Source organism: Mesoplodon densirostris, chromosome 6, assembly GCF_025265405.1.
Source record: "Mesoplodon densirostris isolate mMesDen1 chromosome 6, mMesDen1 primary haplotype, whole genome shotgun sequence".
Taxonomy (NCBI): Eukaryota; Metazoa; Chordata; class Mammalia; order Artiodactyla; family Ziphiidae; genus Mesoplodon; species Mesoplodon densirostris.
This window is the reverse complement of record NC_082666.1, coordinates 20772331-20795956: the sequence shown is the minus strand read 5'-3', so window position 1 is coordinate 20795956 and position 23626 is coordinate 20772331. Positions and strand designations below refer to the sequence as shown.

Genomic DNA, 23626 nt, shown 5'->3' with positions numbered 1-23626 from the left:
TTGAGGAAATCAGCCTAACACAGATGTTCCTCCTTGGGCCTTGATATGCAATTTTAAAAGTATGAACATATTACCACAAGTCAAACTGCCTGAGTTCCAATCACACTACTACCAAATAGTAACTGTGACTCCCCGCAGCAAGATCCTAAATCCTCATAAAAATGGGGATCATAGTAGTACTTTCCTTGTACTGTTAGCAGACTCTTAGCAATTGCAGCCACTGTCTGAGCTCCAGATACTGTTTTGTGTTTTAACTCATTTAATCCTCAGCACAAGTCTGTGAGGTAATTACCCACGTAATGCCCGTTTTGCAGGTGAGACACTGGAGGGTACTCAGCCAGTAAGCAGCTAAATGGGATTTGAGCTCACACAGTCTGACACCAGAACCTAGCTTTAAGCAACTTGTTTAAAGTTGCCTGTGAAAAGGAGCTGTTGTATTACATGATGGAATGCTTGTAAGGCGCTTAGCAAAATCATGGCACTTAATAAGTGCTCAGTTAATAGTGCTCAGTTTCCTACAATCACATAATATTTTGTGTTTTATGTTTATTATAAAACAAACACACACAAAACGCGATTTAATTCAGCAAAAAATCTAAAAGACTGCTGAAGCGGGCGGGGTCTGTCCCGGGGTGGGGCGGGGTGTGGGCGGACGCCCACCCGGCTGCGAGAGCCCCGCGGGAGGAAGAGCCGCGGCCAGCGTACCAGGCGCTCGGCGGGGCCCGGGGGCGGGCTCAGGGAGGCCCCGCCCAGCCGCCACCTGCGACAGGTGGATTGCGCGGCGCCGGGCGCTCGGCCATGTCAGTGGAGAGTGCAGGGCAGGGGCCGTGGCCCGGGCCGGGGCCGGGGCCGGGGCCGGGGTCGGGGTCCGAGCCGGGGCCGCTCTGCCCCGAACACGGCCAGGTTCTGAGGTGGTTCTGCTGCTCTGAACGACGGCCCGTGTGCGCCGCCTGCGCGGGACTGGGCGGCCGCTGCCGGGGGCACCGCATCCGCCGGGCCGAGGAGCGCGCGGAAGAGCTGCGGGTGAGCGGACGTGGGAGCTGGTGGGCGGCGGGCTCCTCCGGAAGAAGGGGGCGCCGGCGGGGAGGCGCTGGGCGAGACCCAGCGGGGACCCAGCAGTGGGTCCGGGAGTCCAGGCTCCGCAGTGGCACTGGCTGTAGAACGAGGCGGTTAAGGGTGTGGCTTCTGGAGTCTGGCTGACCTGAGTTCGAGTCCCACCTCCATCAGGTCCTCCCTGTGAGTCTAGTAATCGCTGAGCCTCAGTGTCCTCATTTGTAGTTTGGGGGCCTTTATTAGAGTTTTTGTGCGATGGGGCTGGCCTTGGGCAATAAAGGGCTCCACTGCTCCAGTTGCCCGGGACAAGGTGTGCCCCAGCTTCCGCCCCGTTAGTAACTTGATAAAACTCGGCCCCTCCTCGCTCCTTAGCCCCTCGGCTCAAAGCCCCTCCCCTCATCCACCCTTCAGCCTTCCTGGTAAGGTGGTTTCTTTTCCCTTTCAGGATTGGCCTGGACTGTACTTCAAGCCGATTTCACTTGGGTAAACGGAGGGGGCGGGGAAGATATCGGGAGGTTCCTACTGGAACCCTTCACCTAGGGTTTCTTTCTCCCAACCTCCACTTCCAGATTGGCTCCAAGCTAGCCACCTTCCTGTCACCAACCTTCCCTGAGATTGGAGAGTCAAGTCGCCATGGGGCTTCCTGCCTCCTTCTACCCCAGCTGTGGTCCCTGGGGGTTTCCTTGCAATTTGATTCTCCCAACCTCTCCTTGGAGTTCTGCCCAGCTGTGAGGCCAGAGGGCTCAGACTGGATAGTAATAAACATACCTGACAGGGTGCTGGGACGAGGGATTCAGTTATTCAGTGGCACCTGAAGGCTCCTGGTTGGTCCTACTTGTCACCACTTTCCCCATAGTGATGATGAAAATAAGCTTGGATAATGTGGTATAATGAACTTGCACAATGGATAGAGACTTTGCAAGTTCCAAAGCACCTAAATATCCGTTGTCTCATTCCAACCAGACCTTTGAAGCAGTGGCCCTACATTTTACAGATGGGGGAACGGAGGCCCAGAGAGGAGAGTAACTTTTTCAAGTTTCTTAATGTTCAGGGCCTGAACCAGTGGAGTCATTGACTAGGCCAGAGAAAACCACCTCTGCTTCAGTGGTTGGAGGGAGGAAGTGATGCTAATGGGAGTGAGAATTTAATAAAACCTTAAAAAAAAAGTTTCCATCAAGGCTGAATCTGAGTGGTAGAAGGAGTGAAGCCTGGGCCAGGGTGGCTGGCCTGCTGCTTGTTTTGGAATGCACTCTGCCCCGGAGCAGGGTGCCTTCCCTGAACCCTGCTGAGGCCCTTAGCATATTCATCTTCTTTTCCTGGAGGGAGATGTGTCTTGCCCTCTCTCCCTCCAATTTTGAGTAGACTGTGGCTTTTTTGCAGGCTTCCCCTGTCCCTCCAGCCAGCAAAGAAATTTTGCCCCAGGGCAAGATTGTTACTGAACTGGGCAAAATCAGCCCCAGTTCAACAACCTGTCTCTTACCTTCTGGATACCTGCCCTGTAGCTTTTCAGAAGCTAGTCTCAGTTCCCTCAATCCTATGGTGTGTGGTGACCACAGCTTCCTTCCAGTCGACTCAGTTCTTTAACTGTGTATTTGGACCGGTGAAGTGTAAGACTGATTCCTAATTGTGGTTGGAAGGATTTACAAGAGCTGCCTAGAAGAGACAGCTGAGTGGCCCTTTGGCAGGTGGAACTGGGGCAAAGCTCTCAGGGGAAATGGTGGAGGAACTGCCGCTTGGAAGGGCTCCAGTTGTTACCTGGAGAAATGGAGTAGCAAAGCAGGGGCCTGGCCATGTCTCCTTGGGCAAGTAACTTCTCTGTGAGCCTCAGCTTCTTCATTTCTAAAACTCTCCCCTGCTCTCATGGCCGATGCTCACAGCTTCGGGAGCTGTGAGCTGCTGAAACTCTTGTGACCAAGGAAGTGGGTGTTATTCATTCAACAAATATTTATTCAGCGCCTTCCATGTATAGGAACTCTCTTCCAGGTTGTAGGACATAGAGAAAAAGTCAAAGTCATGGTGCTTATGTGCCTGAGGTGGGGGGAGCAGATACCAAAAACCGTAAACAGACCCATGATATACAGTCAGAGAGTGAAAACGCAGGGGAGAAAAATAAGCTAAGTAAGGGAATGGGGTGTGGGGATGGTCAGAGAAGGCTTCTGAAGAGGTAACATGGAGTCAGGGAGCAAGACATATATGGGAGAAGACTGCTGGAGACAGAAGAAACAACAGGTGCAAAGGCACTGAGGTCAGGACAAGTTTGGTGTGTTTATGGAATGGTAAGAAGGCCAGTGTGGAGAGTGGTAGGAGGTGACATTGGAGAGATATGCAGATATGCAGAGTCCCATCAGGTGGGGCCTTGTTGGCTAAGTTCTCACTGTGGGTGTATTGGAAAGCCATTGGAGGGTTTTGAGCTGGGATGAGACTTGATCTGATTTCCTTACCAAAGGTGGCAGTGGCTAATGGGCGGGGGGGCATGGTCAAGAATAAAAGCCCACTTAGGAGACTCTAACAGCAGTTCCTGTGAGAGATAAAGGTGATCTGGGTGGAACAGCAGAAGTAGAGGAGACCAGAAGTGTCCAGAGGAGAGACAGAATAATAAAGAGCCACCAGATTTAAGGATAAAGAGGGAAGTAGGGCCACAGAAGGGGATGATGGACAGTGAAAAGTGGTAAGACTAATGTATTGGTGACTCCATCTAAGCTGAAGAATCGTTGGAATGGAGATTCCAGGGTACGTGATCTAGAAGGATGGGAAGTGGTGGGCAGGGTGCAGGATCCTTGAAATGAAGATTTTGGAAGCTGTATAGTTTTCAATAATGATGAGGTCTGAGGTAATGACCGTGGGAGTGGGTGGCTGAGGTGGGGTAAAAGGAAAAAAGTCATTGGAATGGAGTGAATGGACCAGTGTGGATCAAGCTAGTGAGAAGCAGCCGCATAGCACAGGGAGATCAGCTCGGTGCTTTGTGACCACCTAGAGAGGTGGGATAGGGAGGGTGGGAGGTAGGGAGACGCAAGAGGGAAGAGATATGGGAACATGTGTATATGTATAACTGATTCACTTTGTGATAAAGCAGAAACTAACACACCATTGTAAAGCAATTATACTCCAATAAAGATGTTAAAAAAAAAAAAAAAAAGACACCATGGGTGTCATTTGTGCTGCAGAACAAGATTGTGGACCAGTGTGAGAGGCTGCAGTTACAGAGTGCTACCATCACCAAGTATGTGGCTGACGTCCTGCCAGGGAAGAACCAGGGAGCAGTGGTAGGTAATTCTTCTGCTTTCCCTCCTCCTCTGGGCCCCCTCCTAGGATAAGACCTCAGCCTTAGGGGCTTGGACCAGTCTATGGTCCCTTCCCAACCTCACAGACTCATTGTGCTGTTAGCAAAGTTGGATGTCCAGGAAGGATGGTTTCCCCTCTCTTTGAGCCTTGGTTTTGCCATCTGGGCAGAGTGGATTATTCCCAGCACATTTGGTGCAAAGACTCCGATAGAAGATGACTTTCTTCAGGTAAAGGATCAGGAAGGGTAGCATTCCCTTATCATCTTAATTATTTTGTGCTCAGCCCCAGTATTGTTTTGTTTTGTTTTGTTTTTTGCGGTACGCGGGCCTCTCACTGTTGTGGCCTCTCCCGTTGCGGAGCACAGGCTCCGGACGCGCAGGCTCAGCGGCCATGGCTCACGGGCCCAGCCGCTCCGCGGCATGTGGGATCTTCCCGGACCGGGGCACAAACCTGCGTCCCCTGCATTGGCAGGCAGACTCTCAACCACTGCGCCACTAGGGGAGCCCTCAGCCCCAGTATTATAAAATAACCTATGGATTTTACATTGCATATTCTTTTTTTTTTTTTTTTTTGCGGTACGCGGGCCTCTCACTGCTGTGGTCTCTCCTGTTGCGGAGCACAGGCTCTGGACGTGCAGGCTCAGTGGCCATGGCTCACGGGCCCAGCCGCTCCATAGCATGTGGGATCTTCCCAGACCAGGGCACGAACCTGTGTCCCCTGCATCGGCAGGCGGACTCTCAACCACTGCGCCACCAGGAAAGCCCCTACATTGCATATTCTTTATGACAATCTTATGCAGTAGATGGTAGTAACATCAATGTTTACAGATGGGGAAATGGGTCCTGTAGAGGTTAAGTGACTCACAGCCTCCTGCCAGAGTCAGTTCTATGAGCTGGGTCTTCTGACGCTCAGCAGGTGATCCCTCTGCAACACCTCACTGCGGATCCTTTATTCAGTTGACTCATTGCCACTGCTACATCTTTACTCTCAAGTATGCCCTTCAAGGGCAGGGGCTATGAATTTCTTCCTGCACATCCCCTCCCTCATTCCCCCAAAGTACATGGAGCAGGCTTGGCACTATTTTAGTATTGGGTTGGCCAAAAAGTTCATTCAGGCTTTGCCATACCATCTTACGGAAAAACCCAAATGAACTTTTGGCCAACCTAATTAAAAAAATAAATAAATGATTTTGATTGCAAGGAACAGAGCCCACTTGAACTGGCATAAGCAAAACAGAGGATTTCTTGGCCTGATACAAGAGTCTTTCAGAACCTAAAGGGGACTAGAACCAGGAACGAGCAAGCTGCTAGAAGTCTAGGCAGCTATTCTGTGTACATCTCTGCTTTTCTCTGCACGATGATTTCTCCCTCTCTCACTCTCTTTTTCCTCAGCCTTTTTATTTTCTTGTCTTAAATGCACTGGCTAAGACCTCAGTACAATGTCAAATAGAAGCTTTTGTCGGGGAATACTTACAACATTTTGCCATTTATTTAATTATTTAAGAAATCTCTGTGAGCACCTACCACACACTAAGCACTGTTGGTCTATGTGCTAGAGATTCCACAGTGAACAAAACGTACGAAAATTTCTGTTTTCATGGAGCCTACATTCTAGTCAGGGGAGAGGGGTAATAACAAATAAAATATATGCTATATCAAAAGGTGATAAGTGCTATGGAGAAATATAACAGGAAGGGGGATTGGTCATGTTGAGGATGGGGGTTGTAATTGCATATGCTGTGATCAGGAATCACCTAGTTAAGAAGATTGATATTTGCACAGAATTTATGGGAGGTGAGGGAATGGACCATATATCTGGGGGAAGAGTGTTCCAAAACGGGGGAAAGGCAAGTGCAAAAGCCCTGAGGTGGGGGTGTACCTGGCAAGTTGGAGTAGCAGCCAGGAGGCCTATGAGGTTGAAGCAGAGTGAACAAGTGAGAAGGCAAAGGAGATGAAAATTAGAGGCGAGCAGTGCAGGGGGCTGGGTAGAATCCTCACCGGTCAAAAGGCTGGGTAAAAGGCTGGGACTTTGCCTTTTATTTGGGGAAGGTGGGAAGTCATTAGAAATAAGACAATATGACTTAAGATTTAAAAGGAAGGCTCTGGCTGCTGTGTTGAGAAGTGACCATAGGCAGCAAAAGTGAAAGCAGGGAGACCAATTAAGAAGCTGTTGTAGTAATCCAGGTGAGAGACATGAGTGGTGTGGACCTGAGTGATGGTGGTAGGAATGGTGAGAAGTTGTGTGTGTGTGTGTGTGTGTGTGTGTGTGTGTGTGTGTGTTTCTTTTTTGAAGGAAGGAACCTCAGGATTTGTGGATAGATTGGATGTAGGCCATGAGAAAAAGGGAGGAGGGGGTCAGGAAAACTCTTACTTTTTTTGATTTGAGCAACTGGAGGGATGGAGCAGCCATTTAACAAGGTGGGGAAGGACTGCGTGTAGAGTGATGGTTGGTGGAGGAGGAGATTAGGAGTTCAGTTGTATATGTGTTAGGCTGGAGATGCCTATTAGACATCCAAGTGAAGATGTTGAATAGGTAGCTGGATATATGAGTTGGGAGAGGGCTGGGCTGGAGACATAAATTTGAGATTCATCAGTGTACAAGTGAGTGTATAAAGTGAAAGCCATGGGAAAGGATGAGATCTCTAAGTAAATAAGTACAGATAGAAAAAAGCAGGGGGACTTCCCTGGTGTTCCAGTGGTTAAGAATCTGCCTTCCAATGCAAGGGACATGGGTTCGACCCCTGGTCAGGGAACTAAGATCCCACATGCCACAGGGCAACTAAGCCTGCGTGCCACAACTAGAGAGCCTGCGTGCCACAACTGCTGAGCCCGCGTGCCACAACTAAGACCTGACACAGCCAAATAAATAAATAAAAAGTGGAAACAACTTAAAAAAAAAAAAAAAGCAGGGGTCCGAGGGCTGAGCTCTAGGGCACTTCAACCTTTAACCATTGAGAAGATAGGAACAGGCAAAGTAGACCAAGAAGTAGCAATCAATGAGCTAGGAGTAAAACTAAGAGAGTGTGTTGTGTCCCACAATAGGTTTCAAGGAGGTGGGGGAGATCATTGGTGTCAAATGTTGCAGAGAGATCAAGTCAGGTGAGAAATGAGAATGGACTATTTAGTTACATGCTCATCACTGGAGATCCTGACAAGAGGAGTTTTGTAGAGCATTGCCTTGAAAGTTTGATTAGCATGGGTTTCAGAGAGGGTAGGAGAAGAGCAATTTGGGATAGTTGGCCTAGATGACTCTTGAGGAACTTTGCTGTAGAAGGGAGCTGAGAAATGGGATGATAGTGAAGGGGGATATGGGATCAAGAGGGTTATATGTTTGCTTTGTTTTTAAGATGGGGGAAATTACTCTGTGTGTGTATGCTGATAGGAATTGTCCAGTAGACAGGGGAAAATTAATGATGCGGGAGAAGAGGGATAATCTGGTATAGCAAAGGGGATGGGATCTAGTAAATAAGTAGAAGCGTTGGCCGTAGGTAAGAGCACGGGCAGTTTACCCACAGAAATAGGGAAGACAGAATGTATGAACACAGGTGCAGGTAGATGGGTGGATCATGGGCAGAGCTCATTGAAGTTCTCTTTTGATTGCTTCTATTTTCATTATTATTTTCTCTTTATAATTTTTTTCCTTCAATCTTTTAGGGATTTACTCTGTTGTTTGTTAACTTCCTGCGTTGAACACAGTCTATTGATTTGAGTCATTTTTCATTTTCAAAGTGATCATTTCAGCTATATATTTCCTTCTTGATACTGACAGAGGGACATTCCACAATTTTGATATAGTATTTTCAGTTTCGTTCAGTTATAAGTATTTTAAAATCTCCATTATGACTTTCTTGTTTTGCTATGTTATTAGATTTTTTATTATTTTATTAATTATTTATGCTTTAAAATTTCCAAATATATGTGTTTTTTTTTTGTTTTTTTTTTTACTGATTTCTAACTTAACTGCATTGTGATGTGTATGATAGAAGTTGTTTGAAATTTGTTGAGACTTGCTTCATGCCCTAAAGGATGGTCAATTTAGGTGAACGTTTCACATTCACTTGAAAAAATGTGTAGGATTCTATATATGTATATTAATTAAGCTTATTGATAGGTTCAAATCTTCTCTATATTTACTAATTTTATTGCCAGATTTATTGATTACTGGCAAAGGGCATTTATATTTTCATACTATGCTGTGAACTTGTCTATTTTTCTTTATAATTCTGTCAATTCTTTTTATATTTTGGTGATATTTATCAAATGTGTATATTTAGATTTGTCATGTATTCCTGGTAAAACGTCCCTTTTATCACTTTGTAGTGACCTTTTATGCTCAGGAATTCTTTTTGCTTAAAAACTATTTTGTCCTTTGTTCGTTACTAGGCTAACAAGTGTTTTCCAGATATATTGCTTTCTTTCCTTTTACTTTCAACTTCTTATGTTCTTACATTTTAGGTGTATGTCTTAAAACTGGATTTTGTTTCCTTTTTTAAAAAAGTCCAGTCTGATAATCCCTGCCTTTTACCTAGGGAGTTTAATCAATTTATCACTATTGTGATTGCTGATATACTTGGATTTATGGCTATCATTTTATTTTACGTTTTCTATGTAGTCTACTTTTTCTATGCTTTTTTTCTTCCTTTCCTTCCTTCTGTTGAGTTAATCAACCCCTCCTCCCTCCTTTTTCCCTGTGCTAGCTTGAAAGTTATACCTTCTATTTACAGTCTATTTTTGGTCCCCTTAAGATTTTAACACAAATAAATAATGTCTAAAATGAATCAACCCGAATGATACAAGTACCATAAGAATGCTTTCAGTCAATAACCCCTCAGGTCTTACATGTTGTCCAATATTTTAGTTAAAGTACATCTTTTAATAATTCCCTCATTCATAGGAAGTTATCCATTTTCATTTATTTATTCATTTATTTAGGCTGCGCCAGATCTTTAGTTGCGGCATGTGGGATCCTTTGTTGCAGCACATGGAATCTTTGGTTGCAGCATGCGGGCTCATAGTTGCCACATGCGGGCTTCCCAGTTGTGGCATGTGGACTCCTTAGTTGCGGCATGCATGCGGGATCTAGTTCCCCGACCAGGGATCGAACCCAGGCCCCCTGCACTGGGAGTGTGGAGTCTTCCCCACTGGACCACCAGGGAAGTCCCAGAAGTTTTCCATTTTGATCAGAGAGGTCTTTATTGTGCTCTAATTTTTGTATGATGGTTTAGACTATGAGTATAAGATTCTAAAGTAAATCACAAGCCCTATTCAGGGCAACTAGTTGAGTCCTCAGCTCTTGATTACACTGGTTTTCAGTTTCCTCTCTACTTTTGGACTCCAGGGGATTTCCTTTCCCGAGCTGCCAGAGTAGCTTCACTTTTTTAAAAAAAATTATTTATTTATTTATTTATTTATTTATTTATTGGCTGCATTGGGTCTTCGTTGCTGCGTGCGGGCTTTCTCTAGTTGTGGCAAGCGGGGCTACTCTTCACTGCGGTGCACAGGCTTCTCACTGTGGTGGCTTCTCTTGTTGTGGAGCATGGGCTCTAGGTGCGCAGGCTTCAGTAGTTGTGGCTCGTGGGCTCAGTAGTTTTGGCTCACAGGCTCTAGAGTTCAGGTTCAGTAGTTGTGGCACACAGGCTTAGTTGTTCCCCAGCATGTGGGATCTTCCCAGACCAGGGCTCGAACCCGTGTCCCCTGCATTCGCAGGGGGATTCTTAACCACTGCGCCACCAGGGAAGCCATAGCTTCACTTTTAAAAGGATGTTTTGAGCTCTTTTTCCAGCACTTCTGTGTTTTGTTCTGGGAGGGATTTTAGTTTATTCAGGCATATCTGTGGTGAGCAAAGTTTTCTTTTTTCTCTGCTATTTTTTTCTGGGAATGACAAGAAATATGTTGAAATTGACTGCAGCCTTCTTGTCTGGGAGTATCTGGTGCATACTGGGTCTGTCCTTGGTCCTGATCACAAAGTAAAAATGTGGCTGCAGAGACCCACCCATGGGAAAGGCATTGAAGTGGCATAGAGAGAAGAGCAACACCTAATGTAATCAAATATTTATGTGCTGGACCTTGTTCTATTTACTTTATATGTATTAACTCATTTAATCCTCACAATAGCCTTATGAGGTTGGTACTATTATTATCCTCATTTGACATATTAGAAAACTGAGGCACAGGGAAGATAGTAATACGCTCAACGTTCCACAGATAGTAAGTGGAACAGCTAAGATTTAAACCCAGGCACTGTTTCTACAGCCTAATTTCCTAACCACTGCCTTATGTTGCCTCAAAAGAACACTGGAGTTGGAGTCTGAATCTCTGGGTTCACTTGGCCATTCACTCAGCCACTCTCTCTTCTCCACTGGGCAAACTGTGGGTCTCAGTTTCTTCTGAAGCAGGTCTTCAGGGGCAGGGAATGAGGAGAGCTGCTGGCTACCTGTGACTTTCTGGCATGAAGGAAACAGTTCTGTTCTCACTTGTCTGGCAAGAGTGCAGAAGCTTCATGCAACAGTGCCTTTGAGGAGGATAGGTTACCAGATGGCATTGGTATAGGGGAATAGTGTTGGACTGAGAGTCAACAGAACTGGGTTCTAGCCCCTGCTCTGCCATTGACTTGGCATGTGAGCACTCCCAAGAGATCTTTTACTAGTTGGAAGAAACTTTCCCATTCAGCCATTCAGTAAATATTTGAGCACCTACTCTGTGCTAGATGCTGTGCTACCTGCTAGGGGACACATGTTAACTTCATTGACTTAGAATTGATTTCAGCCCTCCTGCGTGGAAGGTAAGAATTCTATCATGGAAGCAGTTAGAATGAACAGATTTGGGACGTAATGAGCTTTTTGTCCTCAGCCATGGCCAAAATATTAACTGGACCACTGTTGGTGTGCATCCTGTTGATGGGGAAGACTTCTTAGTCCTTTCTGCTCTGCAATTCTATGATTCTCTGACCTTGGTCTCTTGACCTTGGGATTCCCAACTGTGAAAAGCAGGTGATTCCAGCTGATCTGTAAGTCCTGCCCAGCTCTTTCATTCTGTCATCTTAGCTCCATGAGATATGGCCTGGATGTCTGGATCTCAAAGTTCTTTACCCTTAACCACATTTGGGAAATCTTAAGGCTCGGATGGTTTAAGCACTGTTTAAGCATTGCCCTTACTGTACCCGTGGCAGACATTGCTAATCAATCTCAGCACTCCTTCTGGCTGAGCCCAAGCCCTTCTAATCTTGACTGGGGCTCTGCCAGGACTCCTTGTTTTACCTTTTGTCAGAGCACAGCCAGTGCAGCACGGGAACTGGTCCTCCAGCGGCTGGGTCTGGTGAGGAGTCTGTGTGAGACCGAGGAGCAGAGGCTGCTGGAACAGGTGCACGGTGAAGAGGAGCGGGCCCATCAGAGTATACTGACGCAGCGAGTACACTGGGCCGAGGCACTGCAGAAGCTCGACACCATCCGCACCAGCCTGGTGGACATGCTCACCCATCTGGATGACCTCCAGCTGATTGTAAGTCAGGCAAGGGTGAAGACACAGCCAGTTGGCCAGACTCCCCCAGGGTCTGAAAACATTGAGAATGTTTATTGGTAGGAAGTAGGTGGAAAATGATAATTTGGAGAATGTTTATTGGTAGGAGGTAGGTGGAAAATGATTAATTTGGAAAAGGGATGAGACGGGGCAATAGAACTATATGGATTTTTTTTTGCACTTGGTAATTATTCTTTCAATAGTGAGCAGATATTTACTGAGTGCTTACTGTATGCCAAGCATTGTGCTATGGGGTGGAGGTATAGGATACAGCTGTCAGCAACTCACAGTCTTATGGAAGAGACAAATGTATAGAACTGATAATTAGGATATGGAGGGATACGTGCTATGGTAGAGGGCACTACTGGAATCTGGGGCCCCTGCAGTCCAGCCTTGAGGGAGTGGTAGTCAGGGAAGGCTTCCTGAATTAAGCAACTTAGAAGCTGATGCCTGAAAGACAAGAGTCACAGCTTTATTAAAGGAAGTGGGGAGGAGGAGAGAGACCAGAAGCTCGAAGAGAGAACACTGCACTGACAAGGGGTCCACTGCAAATACAGAGCTCATCCTCACTCCTAACACCCAGAAATTACCATGGCCAATATGCTGGTACATATCCTTTCAAAGTATTTTATATAGATACGCAGGTACCTGCAGTTCTAAGGTGACAGTGCGCCATCTGAGTAGATGCGCCAAGCATAGAAATGAGAATGTGGAACAACTGAGCTGTCCCGCTGCAGTTCAAGGGGGGCGGTTTTCGTAACTGTCCCAGATTGTGCGTTCATTTCATTACACAGCTTTCATGTGCCGAGCACATTCTGCCCCAAACGTTGGGACAGTCACAGCAGAAGATTCAGAAAGAGTCCTAGCCGTTGAGCCGGTGACAGGCTTGGTGGGGGATGAAATGTTGAATAAATATGTGATTGTCCTGAAGTGTAGCTGAGGGAAACCCAGGATGCCGTGGGACACAGGGGACAGGGGTTCACTGATGGGGGAGGTATGTGAAGAAGGATCCATAGAGTTTTGTGCGGGGTCTTAAAGAAGGAGTAGACGTTTGTATTCTAGAGTTTCTGTCCACGTGGAGCCCTCCATGCAAGTTGATTATATTTAAGTCTTGATGACTGCCTGCTGGGTTTCTGGTGCCAAGCCTGACTCTGCTTTCTTTCCTCACAGCAGAAGGAGCAGGAGATTTTTGAGAGGTGAGTATGGCCCCCAGTATTTGCTTGGGCAGTCACGGAAACCACGGCCTTAGGCCTCTTCTTAGTCCATTGCCGTCAGGCCCCGCTGCTCCTGGGAGGACGCTCATGGCGGGCAGCTGAGTACCTTCCCTGAAGCCAGGCTCAATGGATGAGGGTCTTCCTGCCCCTAGCTTGGAGAGCCGCTTTAGACCCATGTGGAAGGGCAGTGAAATAAATAATGAGTCAGAGGCTTGCCGTGGGCTTTCTTAAATATTATCCTATTAAAAAACGTACAATCACCCTGTGGAAGGAGTTTCCCACCCCCGTCTACAGATGAGAATGCTGAGGCTCAAAGAGGGGAAGGGACTTGCCTAAGCCCCAGAGCTGGGGCTTGGACCCACACCTGACACCTGACCCAGTACTGTCTTCTCTACCTCACTTCCCCTTTCTCTGATGAAAGAATCTTTGGAATTTAAGTTTGCATTACCACTCAAAACTTCATTTTAGTTATGCAATAATAAAAGAATTTCACCAGGCCCTAACTGAGTTCTGAAAGGTTCTGAGATCCAAGAGCCTGAGGAAGTGGCCAAGAGGGTGTAATTTTCCAGGCAAAGAAATTAAATTCTTACACTGTGTGTGTGAGATTTCAGAGCTGTACTTGGGGAGCACAGTCCATTCTTCTTTATTTTTATATTTAAGTTCAATAGCAATACATGTACATGGGAGAAAGAAAAAATTTTTCACCAGTTTAAAACCATTTAAAATTTAAAATGTCCCCATCACCTCTTCCCAATCCTGTTCCCAGTGGTGATCAGTTTTAACAGTTAGATATGTGTCTTGTAGGCTTTCCTGTGTTTAGTCATAGGAGAGTGTGTGGGATTTTTTTTTCCTCTTAAATTTTTTTTTTGAAAACGTAGATGGGATCGTTTCATACTTGTTTTATAACTTATCAGGCTGTCTATCTTGGAATCTTTCCATATCAGTACATTTATATTTACCTCACTTTTTGGAAAGTCTTTGAACTATTCCTCAGTACAGATGCTCCTATATTTAATTTACTGTCTCCTTACAGTCTTTCCATGCTTCTGCTAGTCTTCTCTTTCTCCTTTATCTTCAGCATCTTCCTTTAACAGTCTGTCCTCAATATCAAGCTGATCTGATTTTTGAAAAAATGTTTTATCTTTATTTTTTTGTTTTGAAATATTTTAAACTTACAGAAAAGTTGCTAAAATAGTATAATGAACTTAGAAATATTTTATTTATTTATTTATCTATTTATTTTTGGCTGCTTTGGGTCTTCATTGCTGCGTGCGGGCTCTCTCTAGTTACGGTGAGCGGGGGCTACTTTTCATTGCGGTGCACGGGCTTCTCATTGTGGTGGCTTCTCTTGTTGTGGAGCACGGGTTCTAGGCGCACGGGCTTCAGTAGTTGTGCCACGAGGGCTTCAGTAGTTGTGGCTCATGGGCTCTAGAGCGCAGGCTCAGTAGTTGTGGCGCATGGGCTTAGTTGCTCCGCGGCATGTGGGATCTTCCCGGACCAGGGCTCGAACCTGTATCCCCTGCATTGGCAGGCGGATTCTTAACCACTGCGCCACCAGGGAAGCCCTGAACTTAGAAATATTAATTGATAATATTTGGCCACATTTGCTCTCTCTGTTTCTTATCTGTCTCTTTTTTCCTGTCTGTCTTCCTGTCTGTCTGCCTATCTATCTATCTACCTAATGTATATATAAAACAACTTATTCTTTTCTGACCTATTTGAGAGTAAGTTGCAGAAAGCACGACTTTTAATCCCTAAATACTTCAATGTGGATTTCCGAAGAACAGACATTCTCTTACGTAACCACAGCATACTTATTTATTTATTTAATTTTGGCTGCTCTGCGCAGCTTGTGGGATTTTAGTTCCCCAACCAGGAATTGAACCCGGGCCCTCAGCAGTGAGAGCGTGGAGTCCTAACCACTGGACCGCCAGGGAATTCCCCCACGGTGTACTTATTAAATTCAGGAAAACTCATGTTTATGTAATACTATTATCTAATATACAGTCTGTATTCAAATGTTGCCAGTTGTACTAAGAATGTTTTTAACAGTGTTTGGACTTTTTCCCCCGATCCATCTGGTCTTTTAAAATCTGTAATTGTGCCTTAACCTTTTATTTTCTAAACACTTCTAAAGAGTCTGAGGACAGTTTTATAGAATATCTCACAATTTGAGTTTATTTAATGTTATCTCATGATTAGATTCAGGTTATGCATTTTGAGCAGGAATATTTCATAAGTGATGTGTCCTCAGTCCATCATACCAGGGGACACATAATGTCATTTTGTCCCATTATCAGGGATATTAGGGTTTTTTTTTAATGTATGTATTTTATTTATTTAATTTTGGTTGCGTTGGGTCTTCGTTGCTACAAGCGGGCTTTCTCTAGTTGCGACTAGCCGGGGCTACTCTTTTTTTTGTTTGTTTGTTTGTTTTGTGGTACGCGGGCCTCTCACTGCTGTGGCCTCTCCCATTGTGGAGCACAGGCTCCGGATGCGCAGGCTCAGCAGCCATGGCTCACGGGCCCAGCCGCTCCGCAGCATGCGGGATCCTCCCGGACCGGGGCACAAACCCGTGTCCCGTGCATCGACAGGCGGACTCTCAACCACTGCACCACCAGGGAAGCCCCGGGGCTACTCTTTATTGTGATGCACGACCTTCTCATGGGGGTGGCTTCTCTTGTTGCGGAGCACGGGCTCTAGGTGCGCGGGCTTCAGTAGTTGTGGCACGTGGGCTCAGTAGTTGTGGCTCGCGGGCTCTAGAGCACAGGCTCAGTAGTTGTGGCGCATGGGCTTAGTTGCTCTGCGGCATGTGGGATCTTCCTGGACCAGGGCTTGAACCTGTGTCCCCTGCATTGGCAGGCGGATTCTTAACCACTACACCACCAGGGAAGCCCCAGGGATATTAATTTTTTAAATTGAAATATAATTGACATACAATATTAAATTTGTTTTTTAATTGAAGTATAGTTGATATACAATATTATATAAGTTACAGGTGTACAATATAGTGACTCAATTTTTAAAGGTTATAATTCAGTTATAGTTATTATAAAATATTAACTATATTTCCTGTGTTGTACAATATATCCTTGTAGCTTTTTTTTATACATAATGGTTTATACTTCTTAACCCTGTACCCCTATCTTGCCCATCCCTCCTTTCCTCTCCCCGCTGATAAACACTAGTTCTCTATATCCCTGTATCTTTTTTGTTATAGTCACCAGTTTTTGTTTTTTAGATTCCACATATACGTGGTATCATACAATATTTGTCTGTTTGACTTACTTCACTGATCATAATACCCTCCAGGTCCATCCGTGTTGTTGCAAATGGCAAAATTTCTTTTTTTTATGGCTGAGTGGTATTCCATTGTATATATGTACCACATCTTCTTTATCCATTCATCTGTTGATGGACACTTAGGTAGCTTCCATATCTTGGCAATTGTAAATAATGCTGCTATGAACGTTGGGGCTCATCTATCTTTTTGAATTAGTGTTTTGGTTTTTTTGGGGTATATACCCAGGAATGGAATTGCTGGGTCATATAGTAGTTCTATTTTTAGTTTTTTGAGAAACCTCCGTATTGTTTTCCACAGTGGCTGCACCAAGTTATATTCCCACCAACAGTGTATAAGAATTCCCTTTTCTCCACATCCTTGCCAACATTATTTGCATTCTTTTTGATGATAGCCATTCTGACAGGTGTGAGGTGATAGCTCATTGTGGTTTTGATTTTCATTTCCCTATGATTAGTGATATTGAGCATCTTTTCATGTGCCTGTTGGTCATCTGTTATGTCCTCTTTGGAAAAATGTGTATTCAGGTCTTCTGCCCATTTTTTTTGTGTTTTTGTTTTTGAGTTGTATGAGTTGTTTATATATTTTGGCTATTAATCCCTTATGGGTCATATAAATCTGCAAGTATTTTCTTCCATTCAGTAAGCTGTCTTTTCATTTTGTTGATGGTTTCCTTTGCTGTGCAAAAGCCTTTAAGTTTAATTAGGTCCTTTTTTTTCAGTACGCGGGCCTCTTACTGTTGTGGCCTCTCCCATTGCGGAGCACAGGCTCCGGACGCACAGGCTCAGTGGCCACGGCTCACGGGCCTAGCCGCTCTGTGGCATGTGGGATCTTCCCGGACCGGGGCATGAACCCGTGTCCCCTGCATTGGCAGGCGGACTCTCAACCACTGCGCCACCAGGGAAGCCCCATTTGTTTTTGTTTTTATTTCCTTTGCTTTAGGAGATGGATCCAAAAAAATATTGCTACAATTTATGTCAAAGAGTGTTCTGCCTATGTTTTCCTCTAGGAGTTTTATGGTTTCCAGTCTTATATTTAGGTCTTTAATACATTTTGAATTTATTTTTGTATATGGTGATAGAGAATGTTCTAATTTCATTCTTTTACATGTAGCTGCCCAGTTTTCCCAGCACCACTTATTGAAGAGACTGTTTTTTCTCCATTGTATCTTCTTGCCTCCTTCATCTTGTAGGTTTATTTCTGAGCTCTCTGTTCCATTGATCTATGTGTCTGTTTTTGTGCCAGTACCATACTGTTTCAATTACTGTAGCTTTGTAGTATAGTCTGAAGTCAGGAAGCATGATTCCTCCAGCTCTGTTCTTCTTTCTCAAGATTGTTTTGGCTATTTGGGGTCTTTTGTGTTTCCATAAGAATTTTAAAATTATTCTAGTTCTGTGAAAAATGCCAGTGGTATTTTGACAGGGAATGCATTGAATCTGTAGAGTGCCTTGGGTAACATGGTCATTTTAACAATATTCTTCCAATCCAAAAACACAGTGTATCTTTCCATCTGTATGTGTCATCTTCAATTTCTTTCATCAGTGTCTTATAGTTTTCTGAGTACAGGTCTTTTACCTCCTTAGGTAGGTTTATTCCTAGGTGTTTTATTCTTTTTGTTTTTTGGGGTTTTTTGGGTATTTTATTCTTTTTGATGTGATGGTAAATGGGATTGTTTCCTTAATTTCTCTTTCTGACAGTTCGTTGTTAGTGTCTGGAAATGCAACAGATTTCTCTATATTAATTTTGTATCCTGCAACTTTACCAGATTCACTGATGAGCTCTAGTAGTTTTTGGGTGGCATCTTGAGGATTTTCTATGTATAGTATCATGTCATCTGCAAACAGTGACAGTTTTACTTCTTCCTTTCCAATTTGGATTCCTTTTATTCATTTATTTTGTTGCCTGATTGCTGTGTCTAGGACTTAGTTTGCTTGTTTATTCACTTATTTAGTATCAATATAGACTCATTCTTATTTTATTCAGTGCATTATAATCTGTTATATAATAATAACTATTATTAATTTTGATCTTCAAAGTGTCCCAGATTTGGCCAGTAGGAGCCCCTTCAAGCCAGATCCTGTGTCCTTTTGACAACTCCTCATCATTCTTTGAGTACTTTCTTGCTTTCTGGCACAAGAAGATATCCTAGGCTCAACGTGTTCTTTTCCTGCCTCAGCCTGGAATCAACTAATTTCTCCAGGGTGTCTTGGGTTTTTTTTAGTGGGGAATTGTATTTAAAAACCAAGATTGAGCCATTAGGTGTGTTCATTGCTACTAATGCGTCATTGCTTCCAGGCCTTCCCAGTGGACAGTATACAGAGCTAGGGAGTGTGTGTGCATGTAACTTTTTTATTCCTGAGTTTGTATCACAACTTCTAATTCTAGTCAAACACCACTGGATTTTTCCTTTCCTATATATTTATTCATCTGTTCAGTCCTATGATACACGCAATGTTGTTTGAGAGTTGCTAAACCCATAGTATGATTGACAAACCTACTAGTAGAGTTCAAGATTTGTTTGTAGTCCTTTGTGCCTTTGTGCCTTTAGACTGGGGGTGCATACTCTCAAAGTAGAGTCGGCCCTCCATTTCCATGGTTTCCCCATTCATAGATTCAACCAAACATGGATTTGAATATTTTCGAATCTGCATATGGGGAACCTCGGATACAGAGAGCTTGACTATAAGGGACTTGAACACCCCATGGATTTTAGTATTTGTAGGGGAACCAGTCCCCTCAGGATATGGAGGGATGACCGTACTGTTTTCAAAACCTATTTGTTGGCCCCCAAGGTTATTTCCACATCTGTGGCTGAGCTCAACCCTGGCCTGCCACGGCAGCAGGTTCCCCTGCACCGACTGGGTATCCTGGTCCTGGCCAGGGCCCTGCTGTGTCCCAGTCCCATTTCACTCCCGCTCCTTTGGGGTCACGAGTTTTCTCTTCTGCACCATGAGGTACTTGGACCAGCTGGTTCTCTAGACTCTAGTATCTACAATTGGCCTCAGATTTGCTCTGATGATGATTTAGCACGGCTGACACCAGCTCCTATTTCCTCCTCACCTGTTGGCTGGGGCTTCTCCAGAGCCAGCCTCAGTGCTTTGAGGAGATGGCAACAGAGCCTCTCTTGTCCTGACCACAAGGAGCCTTTGTAACCAGAGCCTGCTTTCAGCTTTTCTAGGGCTCTGTTAACCTCGCTCCTCCCAAGCCAGAGCAGTCAGTGTCAGTCTTAAAAAAAAAAGAGCTCACATCTATGAGGAGACATGCCCCACCCTCTCCCCCTGTCCTCTGTTTATGGACGGAGCCACAAGATTTGGGGAAGAGAGTGTGTGCTGTCGCTTCTCTGCTGCCTGAGCTCAAAGGCCATCTTTGGGATTAGAGACAGTGGGAACAAGAGAAGCCACTGCAGGGGCTTCCCTGGTGGCGCAGTGGTTGAGAGTCCGCCTGCCGATGCAGGGGACACGGGTTCGTGCCCCTATCCCGGAAGATCCCACATGCCGCGGAGCGGCTGGGCCCGCGAGCCATGGCCGCGGAGCCTGTGTGTCCGGAGCCTGTGCTCCGCAACGGGAGAGGCCACAGCAGTGAGAGGCCCGCGTACAGCAAAAAAAAAAAAAAAAGAGAGAGAAGCCACTGCAATGAGAACCCCGCTTTTCATATATTTTCTACTAAAAATCAAGGTGTCAAGACAGGAAAATATTACTGGTTTTGTTATGACAAGAAAACAAGTAAGAATTGTGAATTCACAAGGGATGAAAACACAAGACATTGTTCTCATTATACATAGAGTATTACAATAAGCTGATTAGCTGTGGACTATTAAGACATTTAAGACTTCACATACACACATGTACATTGAAACACGAGACACAGGACAATTTTAATCTTTGATATGTCATAACTACCAAGAGAAAGAACATCAAAACAATTTGAGTCTGATTGTTTTCCTGGCATGCAATCATTATATAGGCCAGGCCTAAAGCATACTGTATATTGTTAAAGACATCTTTAGGCAAATATAAACATTCTCATTTGGGAGCTTTTTCTCCCTACCCAAACTGGCTTTCTCAGAAGCCAGCTCAGAGGTCTGTGAAGCCCTGTGGCGAACCCTCACTTTGCCCCACACCCCTTCAGATTTTACTTCAAGTCAGGGGAAGGATTATGTTGAATGGTGCCTGGATCCCAGCCTGGGTTTGTTCTGTTTTTGCATGGAGGCAACAGTTGAATCCAGGTCTTCTTTTTAGCTTGGGTGCTTTCTCTGAATCTCCGTTCTTTTCTGTCAAATGGAATAACAACTGCCTCCCCGGTTATAGCAAAGATCATATGAGATTCTCTATAGAAAACAGCAAGCCCAGAGCCTGGCTGCTTAATAAATGACAGTACTCCCCTCCTAAGCATCTTATGTTCCCACATCCCTTCCAACAAAACCCAGTCCCCCCTGTGAGCTGAAGAGAGGTAGTTATTGGGAGCAAAGTGCTATGACTACTGTATGGTTGGGGTGATCACTGATAGTTCCTTCTTGCGTGACCCTTCAGGGCTGTTCGCATTTTAAGAGGAGAGGAATGGCTGTACCTTCTGACCACACCAGTAGATTTTGCTGCAATAGGTTTTGTAGGAAGGCAAGATTTTCTCCACGCAGGTCGGTGGAGCGGAAAGACTGCGGCACAAGAGGCTCAGGTCCTCCTCCCAGCTCTGCTGCTAACTCACCAGAGACACTGGCAAGTTGCTTCCCCCATAGAACACACCGACTACAAGTTCTAATACTGGCACCAAGTATTTACCTCCCTGTAAACCGTGTGCCTTGCTGGAATTAAGGCTCCAGGGCATGGAGGGAATGCCCACCTTCTCTTTTGGCTCCAACCCCCTTTTGGGGCTCCTGTGTGGGGCCTGGCTGCCATTCTTTGTGTCACCCTCGTGGGAAGAGGATTTGACTTCTGTCCCCCTCCTGTATTGATCCAGATGCATTTCCAGAACCTTCCTAAATCTTTTTTTTTTTTTTCCCTGCATAAGGACGGAGGAAGCAGAGGGCATTTTGGATCCCAAGGAGTCGGAAAAGTTAAACTTTAACGAGAAGTGCACTCGCAGCCCACTACTGACCCAGCTCTGGGCGACAGCCGTTCTCGGGTCCCTCTCAGGTTAGGAGCTGCTGGAGCCTGGCACCAGTTGGAGCAACTGGGCTTCTGTCTGTCTGTCTGTCTGTCTGGGGTTTGCTGCTGGGTCACAGTGGGGACCGGTGCATCTGGGATCTCCGGTTAAGCAACCAGTGATACTGGATGCAGGCTTGTCTATGGAGTCAAGGTTCTGGACAGGCCTGGGGCAGCTGGGCCAGGTCCTCCCTGTTTCCAGACCAGCCTGCTCTGTGGTTGGGTCTGGGATAAATCTTGTTCCTGGAAATTACTTCCTCCTTAAGTCCTGCCCTAGTGCAAGAGCTCAGCATTATTTCTTGGAAACCTAGTTTCTCTTTAAGAAGATATAAGTGATGGGCAACTGGAGAGCATCTGGAGCGAGAACTGAGCTGCCCGGATTCGTCTCACTTACTAACTTAACATTGATCAGGCCAGCTAACATGGTCTTCTGCCTCCAGGAATCCCCCGAGTGGGAGGGTTCTCAAAGCAGGCTTCCCCCAAGCTAGATGGAAGCTTCTACACTGCCCGTTGTGGTATTTTCACAATTCACAGTAAGGTTAGGTTAATGGATTGAATTTTTCTCAGTTTTAATTCTCCCTCCCTGCACGTCATCCCTAAAACGTTAGTACAAGCTATAGCTCATCTCTAGATTCTGGTATCTGATAGTGCCTGATCTGCCAGCAGTCCCATTTAGGTAGTTGTAGGAAACTGCATATCTGATGCTTCCAAGCCTCCAGGGACCATGTCGCTAGGACAAGTCTGATCTGGAAACTGCAGATATGCCCAACTAGAATGCGGTATGATCAGTGTTAGATGCTAAATGTAGGAACAACATGCTGGGTCTTCATTTTGCCCCTGCCACCAACTTGGTGTGTGACCTCGGGCAACTCGCTTCTCCTCTCTGGGTCTTATATCTATCAAAGTTAACAGATGAGGGTCTTGGACTAATAATAACTACTGTGATCATGGCCACAATTTATTGAGCACTTATTAATGCTCGGCACTTTACATGCATCATCGTATTTGATCCTCACATCCACCCTGTGATAAGTCCTATTCTGATCCCCATTTTACAGATGAGGAATCTGAGGCTCAGAGAGTAAATGGCCAGGTTAGGGCTGAAGGTGGGCCTTGGGCAAGTCTGAGAATTCTTTCTGGCAGGCACGGAGGACGTGCGTATCAACGAGAGGACTGTCAGCCCCTTCCTGCAATTGTCAGATGATCAAAGGACCCTGACCTTCAACGCCAAGAAGTCCAAGACCTGTGCAGATGGCCCGGAGCGCTTTGACCACTGGCCCAATGCCCTGGCCACCACTTCCTTCCAGGCTGGGCTGCATGCCTGGATGGTGAACGTCGAAAACAGTTGTGCCTATAAGGTGGGTGTGGCCTTAGGCCAGCTGCCCCGCAAGGGTTCTGGCAGTGACTCTCGTCTGGGCTACAATGCCTTCTCCTGGGTCTTCTCCCGCTACGACCAGGAGTTCCGTTTCTCACACGATGGGCAGCACGAGCCCCTGGCACTGCTGCGCTGCCCAGCTCAGCTGGGGGTGCTGCTGGACTTGCAGGCACAGGAGCTGCTGTTCTACGAGCCAGCCTCGGGCACGGTGCTCCACACCCACCACGCGTCCTTCCCTGGGCCCCTCTTCCCAGTCTTTGCTGTGGCTGACCAGACCATTTCCATCGTCCGCTGACCTTTGGCCATGGGGAGACCAGGTCTACCTCCCCACCACCCTTTCAGGCCATGTTTCTACCCAGTGTCTTTTTCCCAGATGTTGCCTGTGCCCAATGGGCAGCTTTTAGGAGGGGTTCTGGGTACAACCATTAAAAGCTGGGTATCTGTGGGGAACCTGCTACTCCCTGGGCCTTGGTTTCCCAAATGCACTGTGCATCTGCCCCTCTGAGGGTGTCTTGTTCACCACTTTATCTCTGGCATCCAGCATGGTACCTGGTGCATAGTGAGCGTGCGATAAATATTTGGCCAGCAAGTGGACGTATGGATGGATGGATGGTGGATGGATGGATGGATGGATGGATGGATGGATGGACAGGTGTCTGGATGCATGTGGTATAGACTCTTCGGGAGCAGCACTGCCCCCAGTAGATGCCATTCTCTGGCAGAAAAGCCTGTGGCTAAAGCTCTATCAT

General features: G+C 45.8%; 1 protein-coding gene across 1 annotated transcript; it reads left to right on the top strand.

Moving 5' to 3' along the window:
• Window positions 1-798: 798 nt before the first annotated feature.
• BSPRY (B-box and SPRY domain containing) lies at window positions 799-23172 on the top strand. Its single transcript, XM_060102113.1, has 6 exons — window positions 799-1023; window positions 4218-4316; window positions 11601-11831; window positions 13020-13045; window positions 21369-21493; window positions 22646-23172. The coding sequence occupies exons 1-6, from the start codon at window positions 799-801 to the stop codon at window positions 23170-23172; spliced, it is 1233 nt and encodes a 410-aa protein (XP_059958096.1).
• The last annotated feature ends 454 nt before the right edge of the window (window positions 23173-23626 follow it).

Bases quoted from the DNA above. Each gene is read 5' to 3' on its own strand.
- BSPRY (XM_060102113.1), top strand. From the start codon at position 799: ATGTCAGTGGAGAGTGCAGGGCAGGGGCCGTGGCCCGGGCCGGGGCCG. The intron at 11,832-13,019 runs GTAAGTCAGGCA...CTTTCCTCACAG, and splicing joins TGGATGACCTCCAGCTGATT to CAGAAGGAGCAGGAGATTTT. The intron at 21,494-22,645 runs GTTAGGAGCTGC...TCTTTCTGGCAG, and splicing joins CGTTCTCGGGTCCCTCTCAG to GCACGGAGGACGTGCGTATC.